Genomic DNA, 27,478 nt, shown 5'->3' with positions numbered 1-27,478 from the left:
GGATAGTTTGGTGGAAGATATGCTGCAGATATTGCTACTTGTCCAAGCCAATCTTCTATGATAATACTTGCTGCCTGCAGGTGTGGCTCTTTTATGTTACCAAGGTGATAGTGTTTAATCCCTTTTCGAATAATAACGGCTGCACCTGCTCTAGCATGCCTTTCAGCATCAGGGTGTGGTGCATTATAAATTATATATCCATAAAATTTAAGGTTGGGGTTGCTTGTTAAATGTGTCTCTGATATTAGCATTATGTCAATATTGTTTTCTAACAGGAAATATTGCAATTCGTTTTTATGATTTGCTAGTCCATTTGCATTCCAGAGTCCTACCTTAAGTAACTCACCCATTTGTTTTCAGAGAGAGTGCATGTTTGAGTTCTTCTCTTAGTTCTCTGATTTCTTGTGTAAGTTCATTTATGGTTTTTTGCTGTTTTTCCAAAGTTTGTTGGAGAAATAAATTTTGTTGTTGCAGGTACATGTTTTGTTGATTTAGATATGAATAGATATCATTTGTAGCTATATTTTTTGATGTAGCTTGTGCATATGTTAATCCAGTTTTTGGTTGGTTCGGGCTTGACGTAGGTCTAGGGCCAATATATTGCTGCGATGTAGATGGATAAATTGATTCGGTTTTTTGGAATTCATTTTTATTATTATTGTTGTTCGTGTTCTTTGGAAATCTCTTATTTAATAATTCAACGTAGACTTGACAGCCTTTATAATTCGCAGGATGAGCGCCCCCACATAGAATACATTTTGCTGGTTTTCCGTCTTCTTTCTTCTTTGCGCATTTACGGTAGTCGTGTTGTCCAGCACACTTGACACATCTGTATTGTAGTGTACATTGATTTCGTGTATGACCATAATTTTGGCATCTTTTACATTGGACTATAGTTTGTTTCTTTCTTGGGGCTTCAAATCGAATTACTGCATTTAACAGAGTTCCTATTTTATATATATCATTGTTGTTTTGCTTTTTTTCTAAATCTATGAAGAAGAGATCACGTGGTTCATTTGTTGCCCGATTTTTTACATTCATTAGGTGTTTAACGTTATGTCCTTGTTTTTTTAAGACATCTATTATATCACCTTGCGGAGTACTATGATGAAGATTCCTTAGCACAACTCTGTATAGTTTTTCCTCCGGTAATTTGTAGGTATGCCGTACTATTTTGTTAGCATCCAGGGTTTCTTTAATTAATTTATAACTCTCAACTGTTTTTGGTTGAATTTTCATATTATTGTTCGTTAGTAATTTGTAAGTAAAATCCACTGTTGCTGATTTTATTAAGCCTAAAAGTTTTTGGACTTCTTTGGTAACTCCGTATAAAATAAATGGTGGAATTTTTTCCTTTTTGACAGGAACATCATTTTCTTTTTCTTCTTGTTCATCGTGGATTTCATTTAATACTTCAAAATAATTATTTATTTTGACAGTATTATTTTCTTCGATGCGTGGTTTTGCCTTTGCTTGGTTCGTTGGACTGTTGTTTATTCTTTTCCGTTTTCCTTTATACGATTCTACTGTTTGGAATTCATTTGGTTCGTATATTTCATAGTGTTTAATTGTATCTACATCTCCATTTTCTCCATCTTGGTTTGGCGAAGAAACTTCGATGGAGTGACTAGAAGTATTATTAAGGTGTTGATTCTTTCCTATGTTGCGTATATTTCCAGTTTGAGACGATGATGTACTCTGGTATGCCGGCTGATCGGAAATTTGTCCATTTTGTATTTCCATCGGTTGTTGCCATATTGGTGGTTGGTACTGCATAAGGAACGAAGGTTGCATTTGTTGTTGCAAACCGTATTGTAAATGTTGGTTTGGATCATTCAAATTTTGAAACACGTTACTAGGATGTATTTGAAACTGCTGGGGATATCCATTGTGCGAGTAGGGTTGATTTTGGTTTGTAGTAACGTTTGGAATAATATAATTTGCTTGGTAACCGCCACCACTGGTTCCTTGCATTTTATTGCTTATTAATTATATACACAATAAAAATGATCATTATTTTTGTTTTATATTACATATTTAAAATGGAGTTTTCATTTCTTACCTAAAATGCTGGCAGTATCACTAATTGCTATTTTATTACTTTTAAATTTTATTAAAGACACGAGAAAAAAGCTGTCTCCTCAAAGGTTCGAATGAGATCAACCTTTTATCAACTTTAATTGTTTATTAATAACATTTATTTACAGTACTGAAAAACTGAATGTAAATACGGAGAGCCAACACGTCCGTTTAGTTTCGATGCTCGCATTTATTGGCCCCTGTTTTTTGGAAGTGCAATAAACTGAGACTACAGCCATTCTATTGGTGAGGAACCGCAAAGTGGGCGACGCCTTGTGGCGAATTGGAAAAGCGTCAACTCAAGGAAAACATTGACTTTGCCATTAATTTGTGTATATATTTGCGGTTAGTTTATGTTGTAATTAACAATAATTTCGACTTAAAAAAACTATTGCAGTGTTCCTCAGTATTCATTCCTATTATACTCTACGTAATGACCTAAATTAACCAATGCCAAATCACATATTTTGTTAATTTAACGTTTGTATTAAACGTAGTATTTTTTAATGTTTAAGCGACTGCAAAATTAAATAAAGAAATAAAATGTAGTAAATATTTTGTACATAGAATGTACATTGTTATGCAAAATATCCCGACCACTTCGTAATTTCCAGAACACAATTATTATAAAATAAATTCACCTACTTAGTTTCCAATTCCAAGTTTCCAGTTTTTATTTAATTAAAAATGTGTTACAAGTTGGTGTAAAATAAACTGTAGTGCACCTATTAATTAAATTAAAAACAAAATTAGAAATCCTAAGATAGATTAATCTACTGTGTGATTATCGGGAGGCCAGTTTTTTTTTATGAAAAAAAGGTAAAAACAAATCAGTAGTTAGCATCAAATTTTAATGAATGCATACAGATTAAACATAATTTTGAGTCGTCTTTAACTTATAAGATGTCATAGTTGCAAAACTTAGTGGTTACTTTCTCAAAACACTCCTGTAAATGATTTTAATTTAACGTTTTAGAACTGTGAATTCAAATGACAAAATGAATTGTTTTCCTAGAGTTGTCGTCCATCTTTGAAACTTTGAGCGCCCTCTGTTGGAATTTAATTTTGCGAATTGGTATTTATCGAGAGTTTTATATGTTGTTGCGTATCTTTGTGATTATTGCTATTCATTCATTGTCCATTAGTTTGAGTAGTTCTGCTTGTATATTATCGGGGCTTGCTGCCTTACCATGTTTTAATTGTGTTATTGCAGAATAAACGTCATATAAATGTAGAAAACTTTTGTCAAGTTTTTATCAGGTATTTTCCTAGCCCCTATTGGAAATGTTTTTCATTTACATTGTGACTGTCACTAAACCTAAAACATTTAATTATGCCAAATTAAACTGTATGTATATAAATGAAATTAACGTTGAGTGTTTCCTTTTCAGTTAAAAATTTAGTAGGTGGACGCACTTACTACTTCCGCATCCTGGCGTACTCCGGCAAGAGCTACGAGACCAGCGAACAGGTAAAGTTCTCGGTGCCGGCGCGCGTCAAGCACAAAGCCCTCACCGCCGGCGTCGTCGGCGGCATCCTCTTCTTCATCGTCGCCATCACTCTGTCCGTTTGCGCTGTCAAAATATGTAACAAACGGAAACGACGGAAACAAGAAAAAGGTAGGTAGACTTTCAGTAAATTCCTTGTTGATGCTAGTTAAGCGGGAGGAACCTGTTGGCTTTATTTAATCAACGAAAAGAGTGGCAACGCAAGTTTTTAAACACGTTAACAGTTTAGCCTTTAGCCCGATCAAAGAACAATCTGACCCCAAAAAAAATAAACGAAGGATGAAAATTTGAAAATAGGTAGTTGAAATTGTCTATTATTATATAAGAAAAAGTTTACAATTCTAAATCCCCTCCATTTTACAAAAATGGAGGGGAATACCCCCTCTCAACAGTGAACAATATACATTCAAAATAAGTCCGTTCTATAGAGTCCGTCAAATAACTTTTGTTCTATAGAGTTTTTGCCTAAGTCAATACTTTTCGAGTTATTTGCAAGTGAATATGTTCATTTTTAACAGAAAAAAACAGGTTTTTGGACGGTTTTTCGGAGATTACAACTCAAAAAGTAAGTATTAGGGCGAAAAAAATATTCTTATCAAAAATATAGCTTATAAAAAACTGAAAAAAATGTTGTATGCTGGGTCTGTAGACCCAGTAGAAGCAGAGTTGTAGCTAATGAAAAGTAGGTTTTTCTTCATCAAATTCCAAATCGAATATTTCAATGTGAAATATCCCAAAAACGGAGCATTTTTCGGGGAAAATTCATTTCAACTTTTTTAAAGTGTTTAAAAAAAAGCTTTTCAAAAAAACTTGTAACATTAAAAGTAAGTGAGTTACGCTCAAAATATTGTTGGTCCCTTTAATTTTTTGGTAAAAAAATCGCGAAAATCGCCCACTAATTAGCATCACAAATAAATTTTATCGTTACCACTTCACAAGTTACTTTGCAGATGTATAATTTATATGATCTGTAAGTTTCATCGGTTCAAAGTGCATAATTTTGAAAAAGCTGTAGTTAAAATGGCTTGAACGAGTAACTAATCATGAGTTTATGCAAATTTTGAACAGCCATAGCATAACCACTTTTTGTCTAAAAAGAAAACAAAAAAGTAAAAATATTCAGAAAAGCAAAACGTACATTTTATTACTGTTTAAGATTTTTGGTATTACTAATAATTTTTAAGTTAATTCCATAAACAATTCCATTTTTTTCAAAATTAAAACAAATGTTTTATTTTAAACCCAATTTTTTTCAAAAATAAGCACTTTGAACCAATGAAACTTATAGATAATATAAACAATATAAAAGTAAAGTAACTTGTGAAGCGGTAACGATTAATTTTATTTGGGAAGCTAATTAGGGGGTGATTTTCGCGATTTTTGTACCAAAAAATAAAAGGGACCAACAATATTTTGAGCGTAACTCACTTATTTTTAATGTTAGAAGTTTTTTTTTAAACAAAAATAAACTTTTTTTAAACACTTTAAAAAGTTGTAATGAATTTTCCCCGAAAAGTGCTCTGTTTTTTGGTTATTTCACATTGAAATATTAGATTTGGAATTTGACGAAGAAGAACCTACTTTTCATTAGCTATAACTATGCTTCTACTGGGTCTGCAGACCTCAAACGTACACCATTTTTTAAAAAATTTTATAAGCTATATTTTTACTAAGAATATTTTTTTCGCTAGAATACTTACTTTTTGAGTTATCTGCGAAAAACCGTCCAAAAACACGTTTTTTTTTTTTAAATGGACATATCCACTCGCAAATAACTCAAAAAGTATTGACTCGGTGAAAAAACTATAGAACAAAAGTTGCTTAGATAGTCATTTTATCCAATTCCGAGCCTACTTTGAACGTATATTTTTTCACTCCGAGAATATATTTTTCACCCCGAATTTCCCAATTTTTGTAAAATGGAGGGGGTGTAGAATTGTAAACTTTTTCTTATATAATAATTTCGTATCTGACTGACCGATATTTCCAAGTCAAAATTGAAGACAACTTCTCAAATTACCACATCATCCAATCTGGCGTACCACAGGGTAGCGTTCTCGACCCATTTCTCTATCTGATATTTACAGCCGAAGTTCCAACCAGAAATGATACCTTATTAGCTACTTTTGCCGATGATACGGGAATCTTAGCAGTGGATGTTGACCCTAATGTAGCATCACAAAAAGTTCAAAATCATTTAGACCAATTACAAAACTGGCTCAAGCGATGGAAAATAAATGTTAATGCCAGCAAATCAGTACAAATTACTTTTACAACCAGAAAATCTACATGTCCTCAAGTTTCTATAAATAATACTCCGATTCCCATCAAGCCAGTTGTCAAATACTTGGGATTGCATCTGGATGAAAAACTCATATGGAAAACGCACATTAAAATTAAACGTAAACAATTAAATCTTAAACTAAAAAATATGAACTGGCTATTTAACAAGAAGTCTCAGTTATCTCTTGAAAATAAACTGCTTCTGTACAAAGCTATACTTATACCAGTTTGGTCTTACGGAATAGAACTATGGGGCTGCAGTAAACTTTCAAATACGAAGATACTCCAAACATTCCAATCCAAAATTCTCCGCATGATAAGTAAAGCTCCATGGTATGTATCCAACCAGACACTCCACAATGATCTGGACATCCCACTAATCAAGGACTTAATAAAAAATCGTTCAATAAAATATCAAAATCGCACCACTGACCACACCAAAGACTTGATAAATAATTTATTCACCCAACCACTTGCTGAAAGAAGACTAAAGAGAATATGGCCAGACGACCTACCACAATAAAGAATAATACTTAGAGAACCGTCACTGGATGGTACCTAATTCACGTTAATTTACTTTCAGACTATTTACTTATTACTTTGTGTTTAGAGTAGATTGTAAAAATGCAGTATATCAAAAAAAAATATATATAATAATAGATAATTTCAACTACCTATTCCCAAATTTTCATCCTTCCTTTAATTTTTTGGAAATCTTCGTAAAATTCTGTGTTCCCTGATCGGGCTACTTGTACAAATACAAAGTATAAGAACAAACTAATCAAATAGAGCAATTGAATATCTTCTTCTTCTTCTTGTTTTACTTCTTGGAAATTTTTCGATCTGTTTAATTCTGAAGCTGCCTCTGGTTAATTTCCTGGGAAGTAGATTGCCAACTCTCTCTCCATTTTTTAGGTGGTCTTCCGGGGGTGTTGAACCGGGCTGGTTGTTTTCTATGGCAATTTTTGGGAGTCTATTATTATCCATTCGTCTGACATGGTTGTACCACATCCTCTTGCGCTGCCTTCCCCATCTTACAATATCTTGATTTTGCATTGCTCTCTAGTGTTTGTATTTCTCACCCTGCCTCTTCTTGTTTTTCCCAATATTGTTCTTAGGGTTTTCATTTAGGCAACCCTTAGCATCTGTTTCGTTTTGTTAGTGTCTTCGCGCACTTCTATGCCATATGTCATGATCGGTCGTATGCAAGTCTTGTAGATTCTAATTTTACTATCTGTGCGCATTTACGGATTTCACCAGACTATCTCCCGCAGACATCCTGACAATGCAGATGCTTTTTTGATCTGAACCCTAAGGTCCTCTACTGGGTCGTGTGCGTGTGTGCTTGCAATATCTATGCCCAGATATCTGAATTGTATCACCTGTTCTATGGGGGTTATTCTCAACCCCTAACTTACATCTGGGCGAATCTTTTGTTATTGTCATAATTAAATATCAAATATACAAAATAATCAAATAAAATAATGAAACAGAGTAATTATTAAATATCCTATCAAATACCAATTAAGTTATAATATCATACGAAACAGGAAAACTAACCTAAGTCCACTTTGTAACGGATTAACTGAGTTTAAGCACGTTTAAAATAGAGTCTGAAAAGGAATGTGCTCTATAATAATTGTTCAATCACAAACTAATCTCTTAATTTGTAATCTGACATTAATCTTAACCGCCTAATTTTTATGATTTCACTCTGTATAATATTGGAATAGATATCCATAATAGTTTAATTGCAAATTCAACTTTCTGCAGAATTGAATCAATTGCTAAATTCTTAGTTCAAATTATATTTTGTGTAAGCATCAAAGTGCAAAGGTTTAGTTACTATGCAGAAGACAATAACTTTTTTGATGAATTATTTAACTTTCTTACCTCGAAAGTAACATCATTTGATCAGCTGACAATGGAAGGAAAAGCACTCTCAATAAATTAGATAAAGCTGTTTTAGTGACTCGTACGAGTCACTATAACCGGGTACTGACTTTTAGTACTCTTCTTGTGTAAATTGGTATTTTATATTCCAGTAGAATACTCGCCGCGAGTGTTCATTCCAGTCGAGTAAATAGAAAGCAATCCTATTTACTGGAATGAGTAGGTTCCTACCTACTAGCAACATAGAGACCGGTTACATGATTCGAATAGCTGGGCACCAGTGATTAGTTGAGGTGCTAATAAGTCTCCGAAGGCGCGTCTACACATTAAAAAGCGATTTTAGCGTATAGACGCCACTATCCCTGTGACACACTTTTTTCCAGTATTCGCCCCAGTTTGTAGTAGTAAATAAATTGACAACTTTTTCTTTCTTTCTTTTCCAGCTTACAATATGGTAGCATGTCGAATAACGGATTCCAGAAATGGAGGAAACGCCACAGAGAGTCAAGTGCCTTTGAAAAAGTGAGTCTAAACTTTTAATTTTGCACATCATGATCGTACCGTATCTAACAATATTAACTTTCAATGTATAATAATATATATGAGATAATTTAGTAAGCTGGGTATGCTATAAAACGTTTAAACCGTCCAAACTCTTTGGACAGAAAAAAGACATTTGTAAAAAAATTATTATCAAAGAATATTATTCGCTCATTTGATAGGCAAAAATGTTCTCCTCTTGTTCAGTTAGTCTTAACGAGCCGGAAATATGTGGCATAGTATGCTAGTGATTTTAATTCATGCCAGTTTAATTTTGAATTTCTCTTAATATGATGGTTTTTTATCACTACTTCTCCTTTCAATAAAATTGTTTACCAAATCCGCATTTTTTGCGTTTGGTTATATTAATATATACTGGCTACATTTTCTGTATTATACAATTTACGTTAAGTCTTATCTAGCTATGTTAACTCTTTTACGGACTTGTGTAAACTAAGGTTGATGCTAAGCCTAAATGTTAAACTTTCGTCGTTGTGAAACCGGACTGTCAGAGCTAGCGCTGTTTAAACTGTCGCTGACAAACGTGGCCGAAAATAGATAGTATATTATGCAACGAGCATTTAATGATGGTCATTATGAAGCGAGTATGAGGGATACGAAACGAGCCGCGGTCGTATAAAGTACGAACTTCATAATGCTAATTAAATGCAAGTTGTATACAGTTGAGTTCCTGAATCTTTACCCGTGCGTCATCATTTAAAGCATACGAAATAAGTCGATGATAATTCGGAAATTGAAATTTAATAAACGCAACAGCAAGTGACAGTAAGTGACTTTCTGTTGCGTTTAGTAAATTTCAATTTCCGACTTACCATCGACTTATTTCATATGCTTTAAATGATGACGCACGGGTAAAGATTCAAGGACTCAACTGTACACGATTTTTTCTATGATCATTCACAACAAAAAATATATTCAAATTTATTAATTTTGTAGCGCAAACAGATTAAGTAGTTTGTCAGTTTGTTTACATATTGAGAACTGTCAAAACGTATGTATTTGACTCGTCATTGGTCACTGCGCGTGTGCCACCTTCATCACGAATACCATATCGCGATTCTATTGGTTAAAAATCTGTATCGTAATGAAAAGCTGTATCATAATGAAGTTCATTATGATACAGGTAGTGAAATCATAGTTGATATTATAGTATGTATGAGAATAGAAAAATAATATTTACATTCGGTTTTGGTGTAATCCTAAATAAACCTTCTGTTTTGTGGGGTTAATAATGGGTGAATATACGGAACATACCTTCTTCTTCTTAAGTTGTCGCGCATTTCTGCGTAGACATTCACCTTACATTGTCTTGTCACATTAATCATCAGGGTAAATTCTTTTATTTTTAGCAGCATTTCGAAGTATTTCATAACTGTGGATTCCTGTCCATTGGCGAATATTACGCAGCGATGACATCTTTTTGCGTCCTAGACCGCTCTTACCCTCTATCCTTCCTTCGAATACCAGTTGCTGAAAAGTGTATCGTTCTCCTCGGATTATGTGCCCTAAGTATGCAATATTTTTACTAAGTCAATCTTGGAAGCTCGCTTTTCTTAATACTTCCTCATTTCTTACTCCGTCCTTCCATGATATTCTAAGCGTTCGACACAGACATCACACTGGCCTTTAACGTCCATGCTTCCATTCCATACAAAAGATCAGGCCAAAGATAACACTACATCATCTTGTTAATCAGGTTGAAATTTAACTTGCAATCAGTCAGAATTTTACGAAGTTTCAAAAAAGCATTACTTGTTTTACTCTGCTCTTTATTTCAGTCTCAGGGTCCCAACTATCGTTTAGCAGACAGCCCAAGTATTTAAACTGCCTGACCTATTCGATTTCCCCAGCTACATATATCTTTGCGTTCGGATTATTATTTCTAGCTATACCTAATCGATGTTTTTGTCTTCCTAATATTTATATTCAAATACAAAGCTTCATTTGCCAAGAGTTAGATTATTTAAAATGTATTGAATATTATCTTCTATGGTATCTGCCACTATCGCTGTATCATTGGCATACCTAATGTTGTTAAAAATATGCCGTTTACAATAATACCCTTATTAGAGTCTGCCATTCTTCTTCTTCATGTACCATGTCCTTTCAGAACGTTGGTTACCATCATAGCTATCTTAATTTTATTCACTGCCACCCTAAATAGCATGCTTGTATCAACACCATACCAATCTCGCAAGTTCTTCAACCATGAGGTTCTTCTTCGTCCTGGACTGCGTTTGCCTGCAATTTTTCCTTGCATAATATTTTGCAGTAACCTATATTTGGGACCTCTCATTACATGTCCGAAATACTCCAGCTTTCTCTGCTTGATGCTTTTTATAAGCTCAGTAGTCTTGCTGAGACGTTCTAGTATTGTGGAGTTTCGAATCTTCTCCACCCAGGAAACTTTTAAAATTCTTCTATAGCACCACATTTCGAAAGCCTCAAGGCGATTTAGTTCGATTTTATTCACAGTCCAGGACTCGACACCATAAAGTAAGACCGAGAATACGTAGCAGCGAAGAAGGCGGATCCTCAATGCCAATTTTAGGTCTCTGTTACATAACACCTTGAACATCCTTCTAAAAGCGGCTGTGGCCTGCTCTATCCTAGATCTAATTTCGCCGTGACTTTCTGCGGGACAATTTAATTGCTGCCCAAGGTAAACGATTTTATCAACTTGCTCAAGTTTGGTATTATTTACATGTAGACGGATTTATATTCTGTTGTTTACTTATACTAGTATTTTGGTTTTCTGTATGTTCAGATACAGACCTGCCCCCCTACAACTCTCAACGACACTATCTAGTAGTGTTTTCAGATCTTCTTGACTAGAAGCTAGGAGTACCGTATCGTCCGCATATCGCAAATTATTGATGACTTCACCGTTCAGAATTATTCCTTCTTGTTTTTCAGAAAGTGCATTTCTGAAAATTCTTTCGGAGTAAACGTTGAAAAGCAGGGGTGACAAGTAGATAGACAACCTGCGTTCTGGCACATCCCCTAAATCGCAACCCTTAAATATTAATAAATGCCAAACGGCTTAACGTAGGATGACGTGTGACGTATCGTTGGAAAGGGGATGAAAAAGGGGGTTGAACGCAGTATGTGGCGTGCGCATCGGAATATGCCAAAAGGGCATTACGTCATATCTTCTTTTCTATTGGTCCGATTTTGACGTAAGAGGGCTCGTTGGAACGTGGAGGGGGTAGCGAATAAGTTGAGACAAAAACAAAGATGGCGGCATTGCCAAAACGGCATTACAGCATATCTTCGTTGCTATTGGTCCGATTTTGACGTAAGAGGGCTCGTCAGAACGGGGAGGGGGTAACGAATAAGTTGAGACAAAAAACAAAGATGGCGGCAGTGCCAAAACGGCATTACAGCATATCTTTGTTGCTATTGGTCCGATTTTGACGTATGGGGTGTCAAATAAAAGCGGTGGTGACACAGAAGCCAACTGTCAATTCTTCTTCTTCTTTTCGTTTGTCAATTCTTCTTCGTTTCCGTATAGTGCCTAACAGAACGTGACATTCGACATCTTCGTTTCTATTGGTCCGATTTTGACGTATGGGGTGTCAAATGAAAGCGGTAACGACACAGAAGCCAACTGTCAATTCTTCTTCTTCTTTTCGTCTATCGCAAATTGTACAGGGTGTAGTCAGAAAGTCAAATCAATTCTTCTTCTTTCAGCTGTCACAGTTATTCTTCTAGTTGTTTGTTAAATATACGTTCACAGTTCCTTCTCATCTACCAAAATGATATCTGTCACTTCACACATAGATGCAATGTCAAGGGAACATTAGGTATGTAACGACTAAACGACAACGTAGAGAGACGCACGACTCATCGCTGATAACGTACACGACGTAATAATCATTCTTTTGATATGTCCAAACCATCCCTCTCTCCTGAATTTTATCAAATACAACGCAACGGTTTCAAATAAACTAGTCAAATTTCCCCTTTTCTACAAAGATCTTTAATTCTTTCGTCTATAAGTAATTTTTGATCAACCCCCGTATATGCAATTACTAATTTTTTTCATACGTTACATTATTTCACACGGAAATTCAAATCTGGACTTCTAAAATCTTTTATTTTATAATGTTTATTTCGCTAGTAATTTTTGATCAACCTCGTATATACAAGTAGTAATATTTTTCATACATTTCAATTAAAATAGGTGAAATGTGATACCAACATAAATTTATGGTGATGACAAAAGAATAGTGGACATAGAAAAGCGGTGAAGGCATAAAAATTGTGGATATTTATCATAATTTAAGAAAATCAAATCGACGACAGCATATTTTAGGAGACGTTTCTACTGGAAACATGAAAAAATAGTGTTGATGGTGTACCAAAGATACTAAGTAAAAAAGCGTCATATCACTCACATTAAAAAAAAAATTAAGCTTTTTAACCAAAAAAAATCTCAAAAACTTACCTTAATTATAAACAATTAACTACAGTAACAAAAATCGCCGACAGTTCGAAACAATGAAAAATGGAAACATTTCTTTTTCGTTAAAGCGTAAAACACACGAATGTCCACAATGAAATCCTACGAAAAAATACATTAGGACTACGACACTAATAGTTACTGCCTTCAAGGACGTCTTTTTTTTTTAAATTATTTATTTAAAATATCAGAAATGCGAGAGATTAAATTTTATACCTTTCGTTTCTAACGATTACAATGTTATATCAGACTGAAATAATAATTAATAAAAATTAATTACATTGAAAAAAATAAATAATATTCACAATTCTGCATTTTTCGAATCAGGTCGGTTATAGTCCAAATGCTGACTCATTGGATTGAGGTTATTGTCGCAGGGGGTCAAATCAGGTCGGTTATAGTCCAAATGCAGACTCATCGGATTGAGGCTATTGTCGCATGGAGTTCAATGACTTTAAATCGCAAGTTTGTTTGATTAATTGTTTAATAGTGGTTTAATTAAAAAGAACACGCATTTGTAACAGAAGCAACGTTACCTGTAGTAAAAGGCGTACCATCCACTTGCAAAAACATCAACAATAACGGGAAAAAAACTACAAAAAACATGACATTTTTTTTGTTTAAAAATTCTGTTTCTTTTGTGTTCTCCTAGTCGGAGATGTAAACATGATAAACATGTATACTTGTAGAAAAAAATACAGAGCGCAAATGGAAACTGCTAGAAGAGCAAAGTCATTTAAATTTAAGAGTAAATTATACTTAAAAACAAAAAGCTGAACTCTCAAAGATGTGCCACTAAACTAAATGAGTTATCCACACTAATTGATTATTTTACGCATGCGGCATTAACACGGTCAAAGTTAAAAATATTGTTATCTAGACTTGTATCTAACCAATCTAATACAAAAATTTCGAACTTCTACTTACAAAATACGCTAAATACGCTTACCTAGATAAGGATAGATAGGCAGTCTCTCAGATAGGCTAACAGAAGGGCGCAAAGATATGCAGAGACACACTAAGCCAACCAAACACCATCACTGAGACGCTAACAGAAGGGCGTAAAGATGTGCAGAGACACACTAAGCCAACCAAACACCATCACTGATGCGGTAACAGAACACCAGAGAGGTATGCACAGGCTCGCTAAGCTAAGCAGACACCACAGTTGACACGCTAGCACAACGCCAGAGAGGTATGCACAGACACGCTAAGAAAAGCAGACACCACAATTGACACGCTAGCAGAATGCCAAAGAGGTCAAACTTGGAAAAAATTTAATACAAATTAAATGTGGTGAATTCTCTGTTACACATTATACAGCCTAGCTTGGACTGGACTATTCTAAATAAAATTTCAAGGATAATCCAATTCAAAAAGTGTTTTTGTGTTAGGAAATAAAATACCAAGATGTTACTTGTTATTTATTAAAGAAATTATACTGGTATCATTTACTCTTAAATGAGAGTGATTTCTCTTCTTGCATGTGCTCCTAATGTAAAATGGTATTCCATTTGCCGTTGTCATTTAGTAGCAGATGACAGAAGTACTGCACACGAACATCTCCATTCATTAATTCACTTTACAAATGGATCTACAATGTTGGCTTACAAGAAGAAAATACAACGTGCAGGGAAAAGATTACATCCAAAAACTACATTTAGAAAAATTATTTGTTTGGATCATTGTGCTGGTGTGTTAAGAAACATTGCCTGTACTGATGGTCAAAAACCCCTTGGAATTGTTGTTATTAAAAACAAGGATAATCTTTGTTTACCTCGCGCTCTTGTGGTTGCTAAAGCTCACTCTCATTACGAGAGAAGGGTATTTAAGTCAGAATGATTACATTCGAGAGGAAAATTCATGCTTGATGTCTCAAATATCCTCGAGAATCTCTATGAATACCTGTGACTTCTAATATTTTTCATAATTGATGCTGTTAAAGCCAGTTAGGATAGGTGATGTCATAGCTCCTTTTAAAGGTAGTGACGTGTGCAACCGATGAACTGGTATGTATATAATAAAAAGTACGCTAAATAAATTCTGTAATATTTTATTTGTTAAAAATTAATACGTATAAAACACAGAACTTTTAGTATATTCATTCTTGAAGGTCGGATATGTTATCTGTTATTAAGATGAACTTAAATTCTGAAGTTTTACTTGGTTGTTCTAAAATTTCTTGTTTTCTTGAAGTATGTGTCTGTTATTAGTCAATAATATCTAGGTACCTCAGTTCTTCTATAATTTCAGCTGCTTCTTTTCCGGTTAAAGCGTCGGCTTTTGAAAGAATTTCAAGGCCTTTCACAAGCATGTTCGGGTCGCCATGTTCGCTATACAGACACCATATCTCTTCCAGTTCGTCAAGTATCTGCTTCTTTGCTATATCACAAACCCTTCTTTCAGCAGTTCTTGTGGGAACATCAACACGGTTTTTCTTTGAACCTTGCATCGGCATGTCTTTTGTTTCCTGACCATTCTGCGATATATGCCTTCTTTTTTTACACTGTTGTTGTATGCCTGATGTATCTTCTTCTTGTGTTTCGGCATTTCTTGAGGTACCATGTAAGGCCTTTGTTCTTCTTCTTCTTTTTCCTAGATACATTGGCTTAATAATTTTTTCGTATTTTGCTGTGTGAGATTGGTGGCGTAGACGCCCTCGTCCATCCTTATGTACTCCTGATACGTCTAGAAGAGTTTTGTAAATTTTTTGATCGGCTAGAGTATATTGTGTAGGTTCCTTCGAGAAAATCAGGTCGTACAGGCCAGGTGTAGCTTTAAAAATGTGTGAATCCATTTGAATGCTATCTTTACCGAACTCAATGGTGTGATTTCCAAACTCCCATTCACCCGTCTCCCAGTTATACTTGGGGCCAAATATCTGGTCAGTATTCCCTAAATTTTGCGTATATGTTTCTAAATAAGGGTTGTACGATGTTTGTATATGTAGAGGTTCGTCGTCACTGATCTGTGATGGTTGATTAATGTGTGACTCATCTTCGTTGAGATCTGGTTTAGGAACATTTTCATTCACATAATTGGTTATTTCTTTAAGAGGCGTAGTTATTGGCTTAAACGTTGTCTGTAGAACCTCTTTCTCATCAGCTTGCATTCTTCTAAGAGCTTTGTACTTTTCTCTCACTATTGCCGCAAGTTTGTTTACTTGAACCGCTCTATTTGAAGACATGTTAACAAATGACTTCTCGACTTTAAAATGCTTGTATTTATACCTCTGTGACCTTCTGTTAGCGTGTCTCTGTAGACGCTTGTACGTCTCAGGTAACCCTCTGTGATCGCCTGTATCTTCTGTTAGCGTGTCTCTGATGACGTCTGTACGTCTGAGGTACCCCCTCTGTACTTCTGAAGTACTGCAGTTAGTAATGAAAGTGGTGGGGAATAATCAAGATTTTTAGGTGTTTACATTTAAAATTTTCTATTTATACTTATTGTAAAGTGTTTGTAGTACTTGCTCTAAAAATCTTTTATTTTAATCTTTATCTTTAAATCTTTAAATTTAAAATTTTCTATTTATACTTATTGTAAAGTGTTTGTAGTACTTGCTCTAAAAATCTTGATTATTCCCCACCACTTTCACGAACTCTGTATAGCGAACATGGCGACCCGAACATGCTTGTGAAAGGCCTTGAAATTCTTTCAAAAGCCGACGCTTTAACCGGAAAAGAAGCAGCTGAAATTATAGAAGAACTGAGGTACCTAGATATTATTGACTAATAACAGACACATACTTCAAGAAAACAAGAAATTTTAGAACAACCAAGTAAAACTTCAGAATTTAAGTTCATCTTAATAACAGATAACATATCCGACCTTCAAGAATGAATATACTAAAAGTTCTGTGTTTTATACGTATTAATTTTTAACAAATAAAATATTACAGAATTTATTTAGCGTACTTTTTATTATATACATACCAGTTCATCGGTTGCACACGTCACTACCTTTAAAAGGAGCTATGACATCACCTATCCTAACTGGCTTTAACAGCATCAATTATGAAAAATATTAGAAGTCACAGGTATTCATAGAGATTCTCGAGGATATTTGAGACATCAAGCATGAATTTTCCTCTCGAATGTAATCATTCTGACTTAAATACCCTTCTCTCGTAATGAGAGTGAGCTTTAGCAACCACAAGAGCGCGAGGTAAACAAAGATTATCCTTGTTTTTAATAACAACAATTCCAAGGGGTTTTTGACCATCAGTACAGGCAATGTTTCTTAACACACCAGCACAATGATCCAAACAAATAATTTTTCTAAATGTAGTTTTTGGATGTAATCTTTTCCCTGCACGTTGTATTTTCTTCTTGTAAGCCAACATTGTAGATCCATTTGTAAAGTGAATTAATGAATGGAGATGTTCGTGTGCAGTACTTCTGTCATCTGCTACTAAATGACAACGGCAAATGGAATACCATTTTACATTAGGAGCACATGCAAGAAGAGAAATCACTCTCATTTAAGAGTAAATGATACCAGTATAATTTCTTTAATAAATAACAAGTAACATCTTGGTATTTTATTTCCTAACACAAAAACACTTTTTGAATTGGATTATCCTTGAAATTTTATTTAGAATAGTCCAGTCCAAGCTAGGCTGTATAATGTGTAACAGAGAATTCACCACATTTAATTTGTATTAAATTTTTTCCAAGTTTGACCTCTTAGGCATTCTGCTAGCGTGTCAATTGTGGTGTCTGCTTTTCTTAGCGTGTCTGTGCATACCTCTCTGGCGTTGTGCTAGCGTGTCAACTATGGTGTCTGCTTAGCTTAGCGAGCCTGTGCATACCTCTCTGGTGTTCTGTTACCGCATCAGTGATGGTGTTTGGTTGGCTTAGTGTGTCTCTGCACATCTTTACGCCCTTCTGTTAGCGTCTCAGTGATGGTGTTTGGTTGGCTTAGTGTGTCTCTGCATATCTTTGCGCCCTTCTGTTAGCCTATCTGAGAGACTGCCTATCTATCCTTATCTAGGTAAGCGTATTTAGCGTATTTTGTAAGTAGAAGTTCGAAATTTTTGTATTAGATTGGTTAGATACAAGTCTAGATAACAATATTTTTAACTTTGACCGTGTTAATGCCGCATGCGTAAAATAATCAATTAGTGTGGATAACTCATTTAGTTTAGTGGCACATCTTTGAGAGTTCAGCTTTTTGTTTTTAAGTATAATTTACTCTTAAATTTAAATGACTTTGCTCTTCTAGCAGTTTCCATTTGCGCTCTGTATTTTTTTCTACAAGTATACATGTTTATCATGTTTACATCTCCGACTAGGAGAACACAAAAGAAACAGAATTTTTAAACAAAAAAAATGTCATGTTTTTTGTAGTTTTTTTCCCGTTATTGTTGATGTTTTTGCAAGTGGATGGTACGCCTTTTACTACAGGTAACGTTGCTTCTGTTACAAATGCGTGTTCTTTTTAATTAAACCACTATTAAACAATTAATCAAACAAACTTGCGATTTAAAGTCATTGAACTCCATGCGACAATAGCCTCAATCCGATGAGTCTGCATTTGGACTATAACCGACCTGATTTGACCCCCTGCGACAATAACCTCAATCCAATGAGTCAGCATTTGGACTATAACCGACCTGATTCGAAAAATGCAGAATTGTGAATATTATTTATTTTTTTCAATGTAATTAATTTTTATTAATTATTATTTCAGTCTGATATAACATTGTAATCGTTAGAAACGAAAGGTATAAAATTTAATCTCTCGCATTTCTGATATTTTAAATAAATAATTTAAAAAAAAAAAGACGTCCTTGAAGGCAGTAACTATTAGTGTCGTAGTCCTAATGTATTTTTTCGTAGGATTTCATTGTGGACATTCGTGTGTTTTACGCTTTAACGAAAAAGAAATGTTTCCATTTTTCATTGTTTCGAACTGTCGGCGATTTTTGTTACTGTAGTTAATTGTTTATAATTAAGGTAAGTTTTTGAGATTTTTTTTGGTTAAAAAGCTTAATTTTTTTTTTAATGTGAGTGATATGACGCTTTTTTACTTAGTATCTTTGGTACACCATCAACACTATTTTTTCATGTTTCCAGTAGAAACGTCTCCTAAAATATGCTGTCGTCGATTTGATTTTCTTAAATTATGATAAATATCCACAATTTTTATGCCTTCACCGCTTTTCTATGTCCACTATTCTTTTGTCATCACCATAAATTTATGTTGGTATCACATTTCACCTATTTTAATTGAAATGTATGAAAAATATTACTACTTGTATATACGAGGTTGATCAAAAATTACTAGCGAAATAAACATTATAAAATAAAAGATTTTAGAAGTCCAGATTTGAATTTCCGTGTGAAATAATGTAACGTATGAAAAAAATTAGTAATTGCATATACGGGGGTTGATCAAAAATTACTTATAGACGAAAGAATTAAAGATCTTTGTAGAAAAGGGGAAATTTGACTAGTTTATTTGAAACCGTTGTGTTGTATTTGATAAAATTCAGGAGAGAGGGATGGTTTGGACATATCAAAAGAATGATTATTACGTCGTGTACGTTATCACCGATGAGTCGTGCGTCTCTCTACGTTGTCGTTTAGTCGTTACATACCTAATGTTCCCTTGACATTGCATCTATGTGTGAAGTGACAGATATCATTTTGGTAGATGAGAAGGAACTGTGAACGTATATTTAACAAACAACTAGAAGAATAACTGTGACAGCTGAAAGAAGAAGAATTGATTTGACTTTCTGACTACACCCTGTACAATTTGCGATAGACGAAAAGAAGAAGAAGAATTGACAGTTGGCTTCTGTGTCGTTACCGCTTTCATTTGACACCCCATACGTCAAAATCGGACCAATAGAAACGAAGATGTCGAATGTCACGTTCTGTTAGGCACTATACGGAAACGAAGAAGAATTGACAAACGAAAAGAAGAAGAAGAATTGACAGTTGGCTTCTGTGTCACCACCGCTTTTATTTGACACCCCATACGTCAAAATCGGACCAATAGCAACAAAGATATGCTGTAATGCCGTTTTGGCACTGCCGCCATCTTTGTTTTTTGTCTCAACTTATTCGTTACCCCCTCCCCGTTCTGACGAGCCCTCTTACGTCAAAATCGGACCAATAGCAACGAAGATATGCTGTAATGCCGTTTTGGCAATGCCGCCATCTTTGTTTTTGTCTCAACTTATTCGCTACCCCCTCCACGTTCCAACGAGCCCTCTTACGTCAAAATCGGACCAATAGAAAAGAAGATATGACGTAATGCCCTTTTGGCATATTCCGATGCGCACGCCACATACTGCGTTCAACCCCCTTTTTCATCCCCTTTCCAACGATACGTCACACGTCATCCTACGTTAAGCCGTTTGGCATTTATTAATATTTAAGGGTTGCGATTTAGGGGATGTGCCAGAACGCAGGTTGTCTATCTACTGTGACAAGAGGCATTCCTGCCGTACTCCTCTTTTAATATTAAGAGCCTGTGATTCCACACCATCTACTAAAACTGATGTTGTTTGATTTCAATATAAATTTGCAATTATTCGAACATCTCTGCCGTCCAAGCCAATGTCTTTTAGAACTTCGATCAATATAAAGTGCTTAACACGATCAAATGCCTTTTGGAAGTCAATAAAACAACAGTATATGTATACAGATATATCTCTACATCTTTGAGCAAGTACGTTCATCCCAAACAATGCCTCTCAGGTTCCAAACCCGTTACGGAAACCAAACTGTGTGGCACTTAGGCATTCCTCGCATTTATTGTAGATACGACCATGTATTACCTTCAGAAAAATTTTCAATAAATTGCTTAAATAGTCTGCCATTGCTTCTGCGAATGCTTTTTCTACGTATAACTTAAACAACATAGAAGAAAGAAAGTATATAGCCTTGCCTTACTCCCTTTTAGATTGAGAAATCTTTCGTCTCGTTGAAATTTTGAAGACATAGTGTTGCTGTCTGGAATCTACAAGAGTACTAACTCTTGTATCGTTGTACTTGTACCAAGTACACAAAAACTTACATCGGTCAAACTAAAAGAACCTTTAACGCACGTATAGCAGAACACAAAAGAGCTTTCCACCATCTAGATTATAATCATTCCTTTAGCGGCCAATTTTAAATTCTCTATATTGAAAATAAAGGCCTTAAGCTACTGTCTTTACTCTAGTACAATATCTACAAAAAAACCCTTGTATACATCGCACCAAAACCCAAAGTTCATTTAGGACGTCATCTCCTGCTAATAAATAAGTAAATGCTTCTATCCATGCACTCTGATCGTTTTGTTCCACAACAAAAACTACTCGACGGTTATGACCGTCTTGTCCGTGAAAGGGCTTATATGCTTAAATACTAATTTAATGCTTGGTAATACAAATTGCGAGTAACTTATTACAGACTAGACAGGAACTGATCCTATATTTAATTTAAACGATTTATAGCATACTTCATCTTCTAAAGAATGTAAACTATTAAATTTAAAACACGTAGTTTATTATTTATTGCCATATCATAAAATTTAATTGATTATGGCCAAAATGTTTCCATAATTAAATAGGTCGGCTATCCATCAACTAGCTACAACTCCATCCGATTAATATTAATTTGATGGAAACTTCAACACAGCGATGTGAAAAGCTTTGAAAGTTAAAATGTGTCATTATCATCAACATTTCAACCACACTCTAAAATATTGGGAGGACCAAAAATTTCTGAAGCAACTTAACTAGAAATATCTCTGGAATAGAAAACCATAAAGTGCAGTTTTCACTAAAAGTTTCATTTAAAGTGTTTATTCTAATCATTGCAAGCATTTCTTATATAATAAGGCATAGACATTTTGAAAAAGTTATGAATAAATTGTCTAATATGCCTTCCAAGAGAGAGCTGTCTCAAAAATATCTGACCGAAATTATGAACTAATTATATCTTAGGAACGCCTTATTCTTCATCATGCAGTTCGTGGCTTATTTCAGAGTAATCGGTATCTTCAAACACTGAAACAGTTTTAAAATTCCGTTTTTCTAATGGCCTTCAGTGTCATCATTGCATTCGTTTGAATCTTCTCTATATCTTCGTTGTAAAGTTCCCCTTTAAGCAGCATTTTCAGTTCTAGAAAGACGAAAAAGCTGGGACTCTTCAGATCCTGGCGGTGTTATACAACCGTATGTTTTGTAAAAATGTGACACACAAAATGTGACACGGTAATGCACAATGCTGGTGTATTACCGTGATGGAGAAACCAATATCTGCTTGCCCAAAGATATGGCTGTTTTCTTTTAACTGATTTTTAATCTTTTCAGAGCTTAAACATAGAATTATTTGTTAATTCTGACCTCTTGAAGCGTATTAATGGTGCAGTGTTTGCCGCCTGCGATCTAATGCCCAATGATACCAATTCCAGTATTCTGGAACTCTGTTCCAGTTTGTACACGTGTAGTGGATGGGTAGCATATATTTTGGAGGTATATTGTAGTCTCCAAAAATGTCTTTCGCCTACGATTTAATGCATCGCAGTCATGCAAGATATGGTTGGCTGTTTCAGGTTCTCTGCTACATAATCTGCAGCTTAAGTCTCCGTGAAACAGCTCCACTGTATGGCAAGTGTCCCTTGACGGGCATGCCCAGTAAAGAAAACTGTTATGACTCTGAGCTGATTCCTGCTTGTTTCCGCAGGATTTTAACGCTATTAGTACATGTTCATTAGTATTTACATTAGTAAAATATACATTTTACCATGTATTTGGCAGGTTATGTTTTTCCAGTAAGAGTTATATTGCCTTCGGATCTAGGATTTTTCCGATTGAGCACGACGCATTTTGGCACTCTATGGCCACCTCTGAATCGAAGTATTTCGTAACTGATGTTCTAAGTACCATATGGTCAGAAGGCATCACCTATTACATATTCCACATTTTGCGTATTATATATCCTATGTCCTAAACTTAAAAAAAAACAAAATACATGACCAATTTAGTTCCAAGTGATGTTGTGAAAGTAGGTGGGTATGAAGTACATCAGGTTTTTAGCTATATATATATATATAAACTGCGCGTCATAGAAAACGGACACCCTAAAAAATGGGTCATTTTTGAGGTTGCGTATCTTCTAAATCTGTTGTCCTATTTAAGTCATTTTTTGAATATTTTATAGCCTGTTCTTTGTCAATATCCCTGTAATAATATTTTTGCTAAACAGGTAAATTTTCAGTGTATACCGGGTGTACGAATCAAACTGTGTTTTTTTCTCAAAGTTCGCAACACCCTGTGGAATATCCTAGCATTTATAAAATACTGAAATTAAAACTCAACTATAGGCTCAGGTTTTCTCAACATTTTTTTTTTTATTTATTCGCTTATGTTGGATAATACAAAAGTTAGGTACTTTAACAATTAGCCATGTTCTTTTTCAGTACAGGGTGTTTCTAAACAAGTGCGACAAACTTTAAGAGGTAATTCTGCATTTAAAAATAATGACAGTTTGCTTTATTATCGTATGTCCGCAAATGCTTCGTTTGTGAGATACGGGATGTTGAATTTTTTCTTACAAACTAACGATTTATTTATTGCTTTAAAACCGGCTGAGATATGCAAATGAAATTTGGTGTAATCTTGTATTTGATACAATACCTGTGATCTGTGGCTTCTAGTATTTCTGGTTGCTTACTTCTTTCAGGGTAGAAACAGGGAAATTGAAAACACTCAAAATCATATAAATGTAATCTATTGTTTTATCAAATAAGCCGTGTACATAAGATTAAAAAAATACTAAAATTTAACTTTGTTGCAACAATCTCTAACTTAATAAATTAAACTCTAACTCTGATATCTCCTTGTTTTGACAAAATATTTATTTGATTGGTTTCTTATTTACTCATACTAAATTGAATGAATTTTACTTTTCTTCTTTTGAATTGATTTCTCAAATTTGAAATGACTAACTGCGTTAAAAAATTTGTTCAATAAACAAATAAACAAATATAGTTTTGATATAAATAAATTTTCTCAATTCCGACAAATGATTTGACTAACCTTTTGTTCTTCACTCCCTCGTTTTCTGGATTGCGCCGCCCATGATTCTCCCAACACGTACTCTCTGGATGTTGCGAAAAAGTCCCTCTCGTCCAAACTGCTGCCAAGAAAAACACACAGGACTTGCTCGAATATCTTGTGCACAAACGGATAATAATCAGCTACTCGTTCTAGACAAAACAAAGGAATCTCCCTCGGACCAGGAAAATTAACTCTTCAACCGGTCGACGATTTGGTTTTAACTTGATTCTGCTCGCAAAGGCCGATCACACCACTCTACACTGATTCTACACTTTATAAAAAATTGGACTGCTCTCTTCCGATGTCTATTACACAGTGTCTTTATTTTTCTCTCAAATCCATACTCTCACATTCATTATCCCTTCTCCTGATATTTTCCATCCAATTTACAACAACCTCTCTCAAACCATTCATTTCTTAAGAAACCAAATATTCTTCCAACAACTTTTACAATTTGTCAAATTTCAAAGAATATCATAATTAGTTCTTTACTACTTTCTACTTTTACAACTAAAAACTAATACAGTTTGTTTACCACATTAAAATACCTTCCCGGAAGGATCTTAAAGCCGTCTTTGTTTTCGTCAACGATGTCCGGGCAGATTGCAATTGCGCGCAGCAGTCAGGGTTCTCAACAGGGTGTCTAAGTTTTATTTACTTCTTATTCGTTTTGAACGGAAATTTTGCTAATTTTAAAAAATTAATTAATTAAAAAATTAATATATTATATATATTATATATTATACAGTACAATTTTCAAAGGAGGAAGACCTAACCCTTCGGACCAAACCTAACTTTCGGGTATTAGAGTGTAGAGTACCCCAGGAGGTATTTGACCGCTGCGCGCAATCACAATATACCGCGATGTCCAACTCTCTAATCACCGAATTGTTTTGTTCATGTCCCGTGCATTTCGTCGAATCACTTATTAGTCGTTTCACTTTTTCCCGAAACACTTGCTTAATAGCAAAATTAATTTTTAAACAATTTTGGTGATATACAGGGTGATGAAAAACTATGATTTCATGGTCGTTGATACAAATTTAATTTTTTCTGAATTTCTTTACAAAAAATAAAATTCTACAACAATATGTAGGGCATGAAATTAGAATAGGAAAAGACAATCAAACTTGTGAGATCCAGCGTAGTAGAGGCTTGGGATGGGCAGCATTTGGCAAGATGCGACATATTCTAAAAGGAAGGCTACGGAATTGCTTGAAGAAAAAAGTTTACAGCCAATGCATACTGCCGATAATAACATATTATGGTTCCGAAACCATAACTTTGACTAAAAACATTCTGCAACTAAATTGAGGATAACCCAAAAAAAATGGAAAGAGCAATGTTGGGAATAACAAGAAGAGATATGGTTCCAAATAGGATAGTTAGAGAGAAAACTAAAGTGACGGATGTCATAGAAAATATTGCACAAGCCAAATGGAGATGAGCTGGATATTTAGCACGTTTACATGATAACAGGTATACCAAAAGACATAGAGACAATGGAGACATAGAGAAGATAAAAGACACCAAGGTAGACCACCAAAAAGATGGATGAATGAATTAAGAAAAACTGTGGGAAATTAAATACAGAAGACGCATACAAGATAGAGAAAAATGGAAGTATATGGAGGACACCTACATATATCCAACAGTGGATATAGGCAAGTGCAAGAGGTTGATGAATGATGATGATAATGTCCTATGTAACCGGTACGTGGCTCAGGTTTTCTCGTAGTCTATAATATCCCATTCTTGTCTCCTTTCTTATAATTATCTGTAATGAACGGAGGTCCTGTAGAACCTCCATAGCTGCCGTTAGTGTGCTTATGTGTTATTCGTGCTAAAGTCTAGCTTAGTCTAGCGTACTTAGTACTGTGAGTTTGGCGCCATATTTACTATTGCTGTTTCTCTAAAGCAGCGTTTCCCAACCGGTGGGTCGCGACCCACTAGTGAGTCGCGGGCAAATTTCAAGTGGGTCGCGGTGTGGCTCTTACAGTAGCTGAGTGGCATGAGAGATGGGTCGCGAATATGAAAAAACATTAGAATATGGGTCGCCAGGCATAAAAGGTTGGGAACCACTGCTCTAAAGGGTTGTTGCGCGCATCCACTTTCTTTGGGGTTTTTTACAGTGGAACATGTATGTTAATGAGGGGTCTAGTATGACTCAGAGGTATACTAGACTTTCGGTGTGCTCTAGCAAGGTGTTATTCCAGGTGAAGTTGAGTTTCCTTTTGGTCAATCGGGACTAAAGATGGAAAGCGTAGACCTGAGATTTGGTTGGATGTGGTCTTAGCAAATTTTCCTTATAATAATTCGACGTCAAATCCAGGGCAGCTTCCAATTTTTGTTTCACCTCTTCAAAGCTTGAACCGTGAGTGATCAGTACTTGATGAGTACAATCGTGCCAGAATTTCAGCAATGATGAATGTAGCAAGTTCATTAAGAATTACTATTTGCGCGAAATTATAAACGAAGCCACGATACTTTTGGGACAGACCTCGTATTTAATGCAAACTGAAATTAGGCCGCTATCTTTAAATGATTAAACTCCGTTGAATTGAAAACTTTTTGTGATATCCACCCTCAAACAAAAAGGGTATAAAAACTTCATAGTATATACGATATAAGCCTCTTTTGGAATAAACATCGAACTTTTTCTAAAACAAAACTGTTGAGTGAAAACCGCACCAATCTACTGCTTCTCAGATCGGAGATATTTCCATTTAAAATAGGTCAGAAAGTTCTGGAACGCCCGCCGTTTTAGCGGTGTGCCACATGATCATTTTAGGCAGAAAATCGCCACCGAGCTAATTATTTGATGTTGTAATTGGGTCATATCGTATTAGAAAATCGATTGTCATTAATTTAATATTAAAACTAGTTTTATTTTACAACGTGGAATGAAGTAAACACTTCTGTTGTATGTAGGCATATGCATTTATTAAAAATTCCTTAAAATGTATCCACAAGGGAGTGGAAGTACAAAACGTTTTCGGTCAAATTGACCATCATCAGTGTAAACCTGGAAATAAGTGAACCACTAAGATTAAAAAGCAAAAGGGTGAAATTTTGACAGTTGAAAAAATAAGAAAGTGTGGTTCCTTACGTCCAGGGTACAAGTAGTTGTAACTAGCCACTTCAATAGGTGTAAAAACCTCGAAATTACATTATTGTTACATTCTATATTCAAAAGTAGTCGACATAAAGTCGATGTCTTAAGATTTTAAAGATCACATGTGAATGTATTTCATCCTTGCTCAAAATTGCACAAGGTACTTGTGTTCTAGTGAGAGGTTAACGACCAACTGAATATTAGACAGTTTGGTGGCAGAAATGTATGACAAGATGTCATACATCTTAGTGGTTCCAGGTTTACACTGATGATGGTCAGTTTGACCGAAAACGTTTTGTACTTCCACTCCCTTGTGGATAAATTTTAAGAATTTTTAATAAATTCATATGCCTACATACAACAGAAGTGTTTACTTCATTCCACGTTGTTATATTGAAGGTATACAGCCAACTACAGGGTTTACTTACCCCTTTTTAAAGTTTTAGTTTTATTTTCTTACTTAAATATATTGTATCTACAAGATACAAGAGTTGGATCTAAGCGTACACTTG

At 34.8% G+C, this 27,478-nt stretch overlaps 1 protein-coding gene across 1 annotated transcript in view; it reads left to right on the top strand.

Moving 5' to 3' along the window:
• Positions 1-27,478, top strand: part of LOC126885627 (protein turtle) — a 672,203-nt gene that overhangs the window by 589,572 nt on the left and 55,153 nt on the right. Inside the window, exons 16-17 of the mRNA XM_050652257.1 lie at positions 3,471-3,698; positions 8,207-8,285. Coding sequence (XP_050508214.1) covers positions 3,471-3,698; positions 8,207-8,285 — 307 coding nt within the window. The remainder of the gene's footprint in view (positions 1-3,470; positions 3,699-8,206; positions 8,286-27,478) is intronic.

This window comes from Diabrotica virgifera, chromosome 1 (genome assembly GCF_917563875.1).
Source record: "Diabrotica virgifera virgifera chromosome 1, PGI_DIABVI_V3a".
Lineage (NCBI taxonomy): Eukaryota > Metazoa > Arthropoda > Insecta > Coleoptera > Chrysomelidae > Diabrotica > Diabrotica virgifera.
Note: the sequence above shows the minus strand (reverse complement) of the source record. Positions and strands in the feature narration are given on the sequence as shown.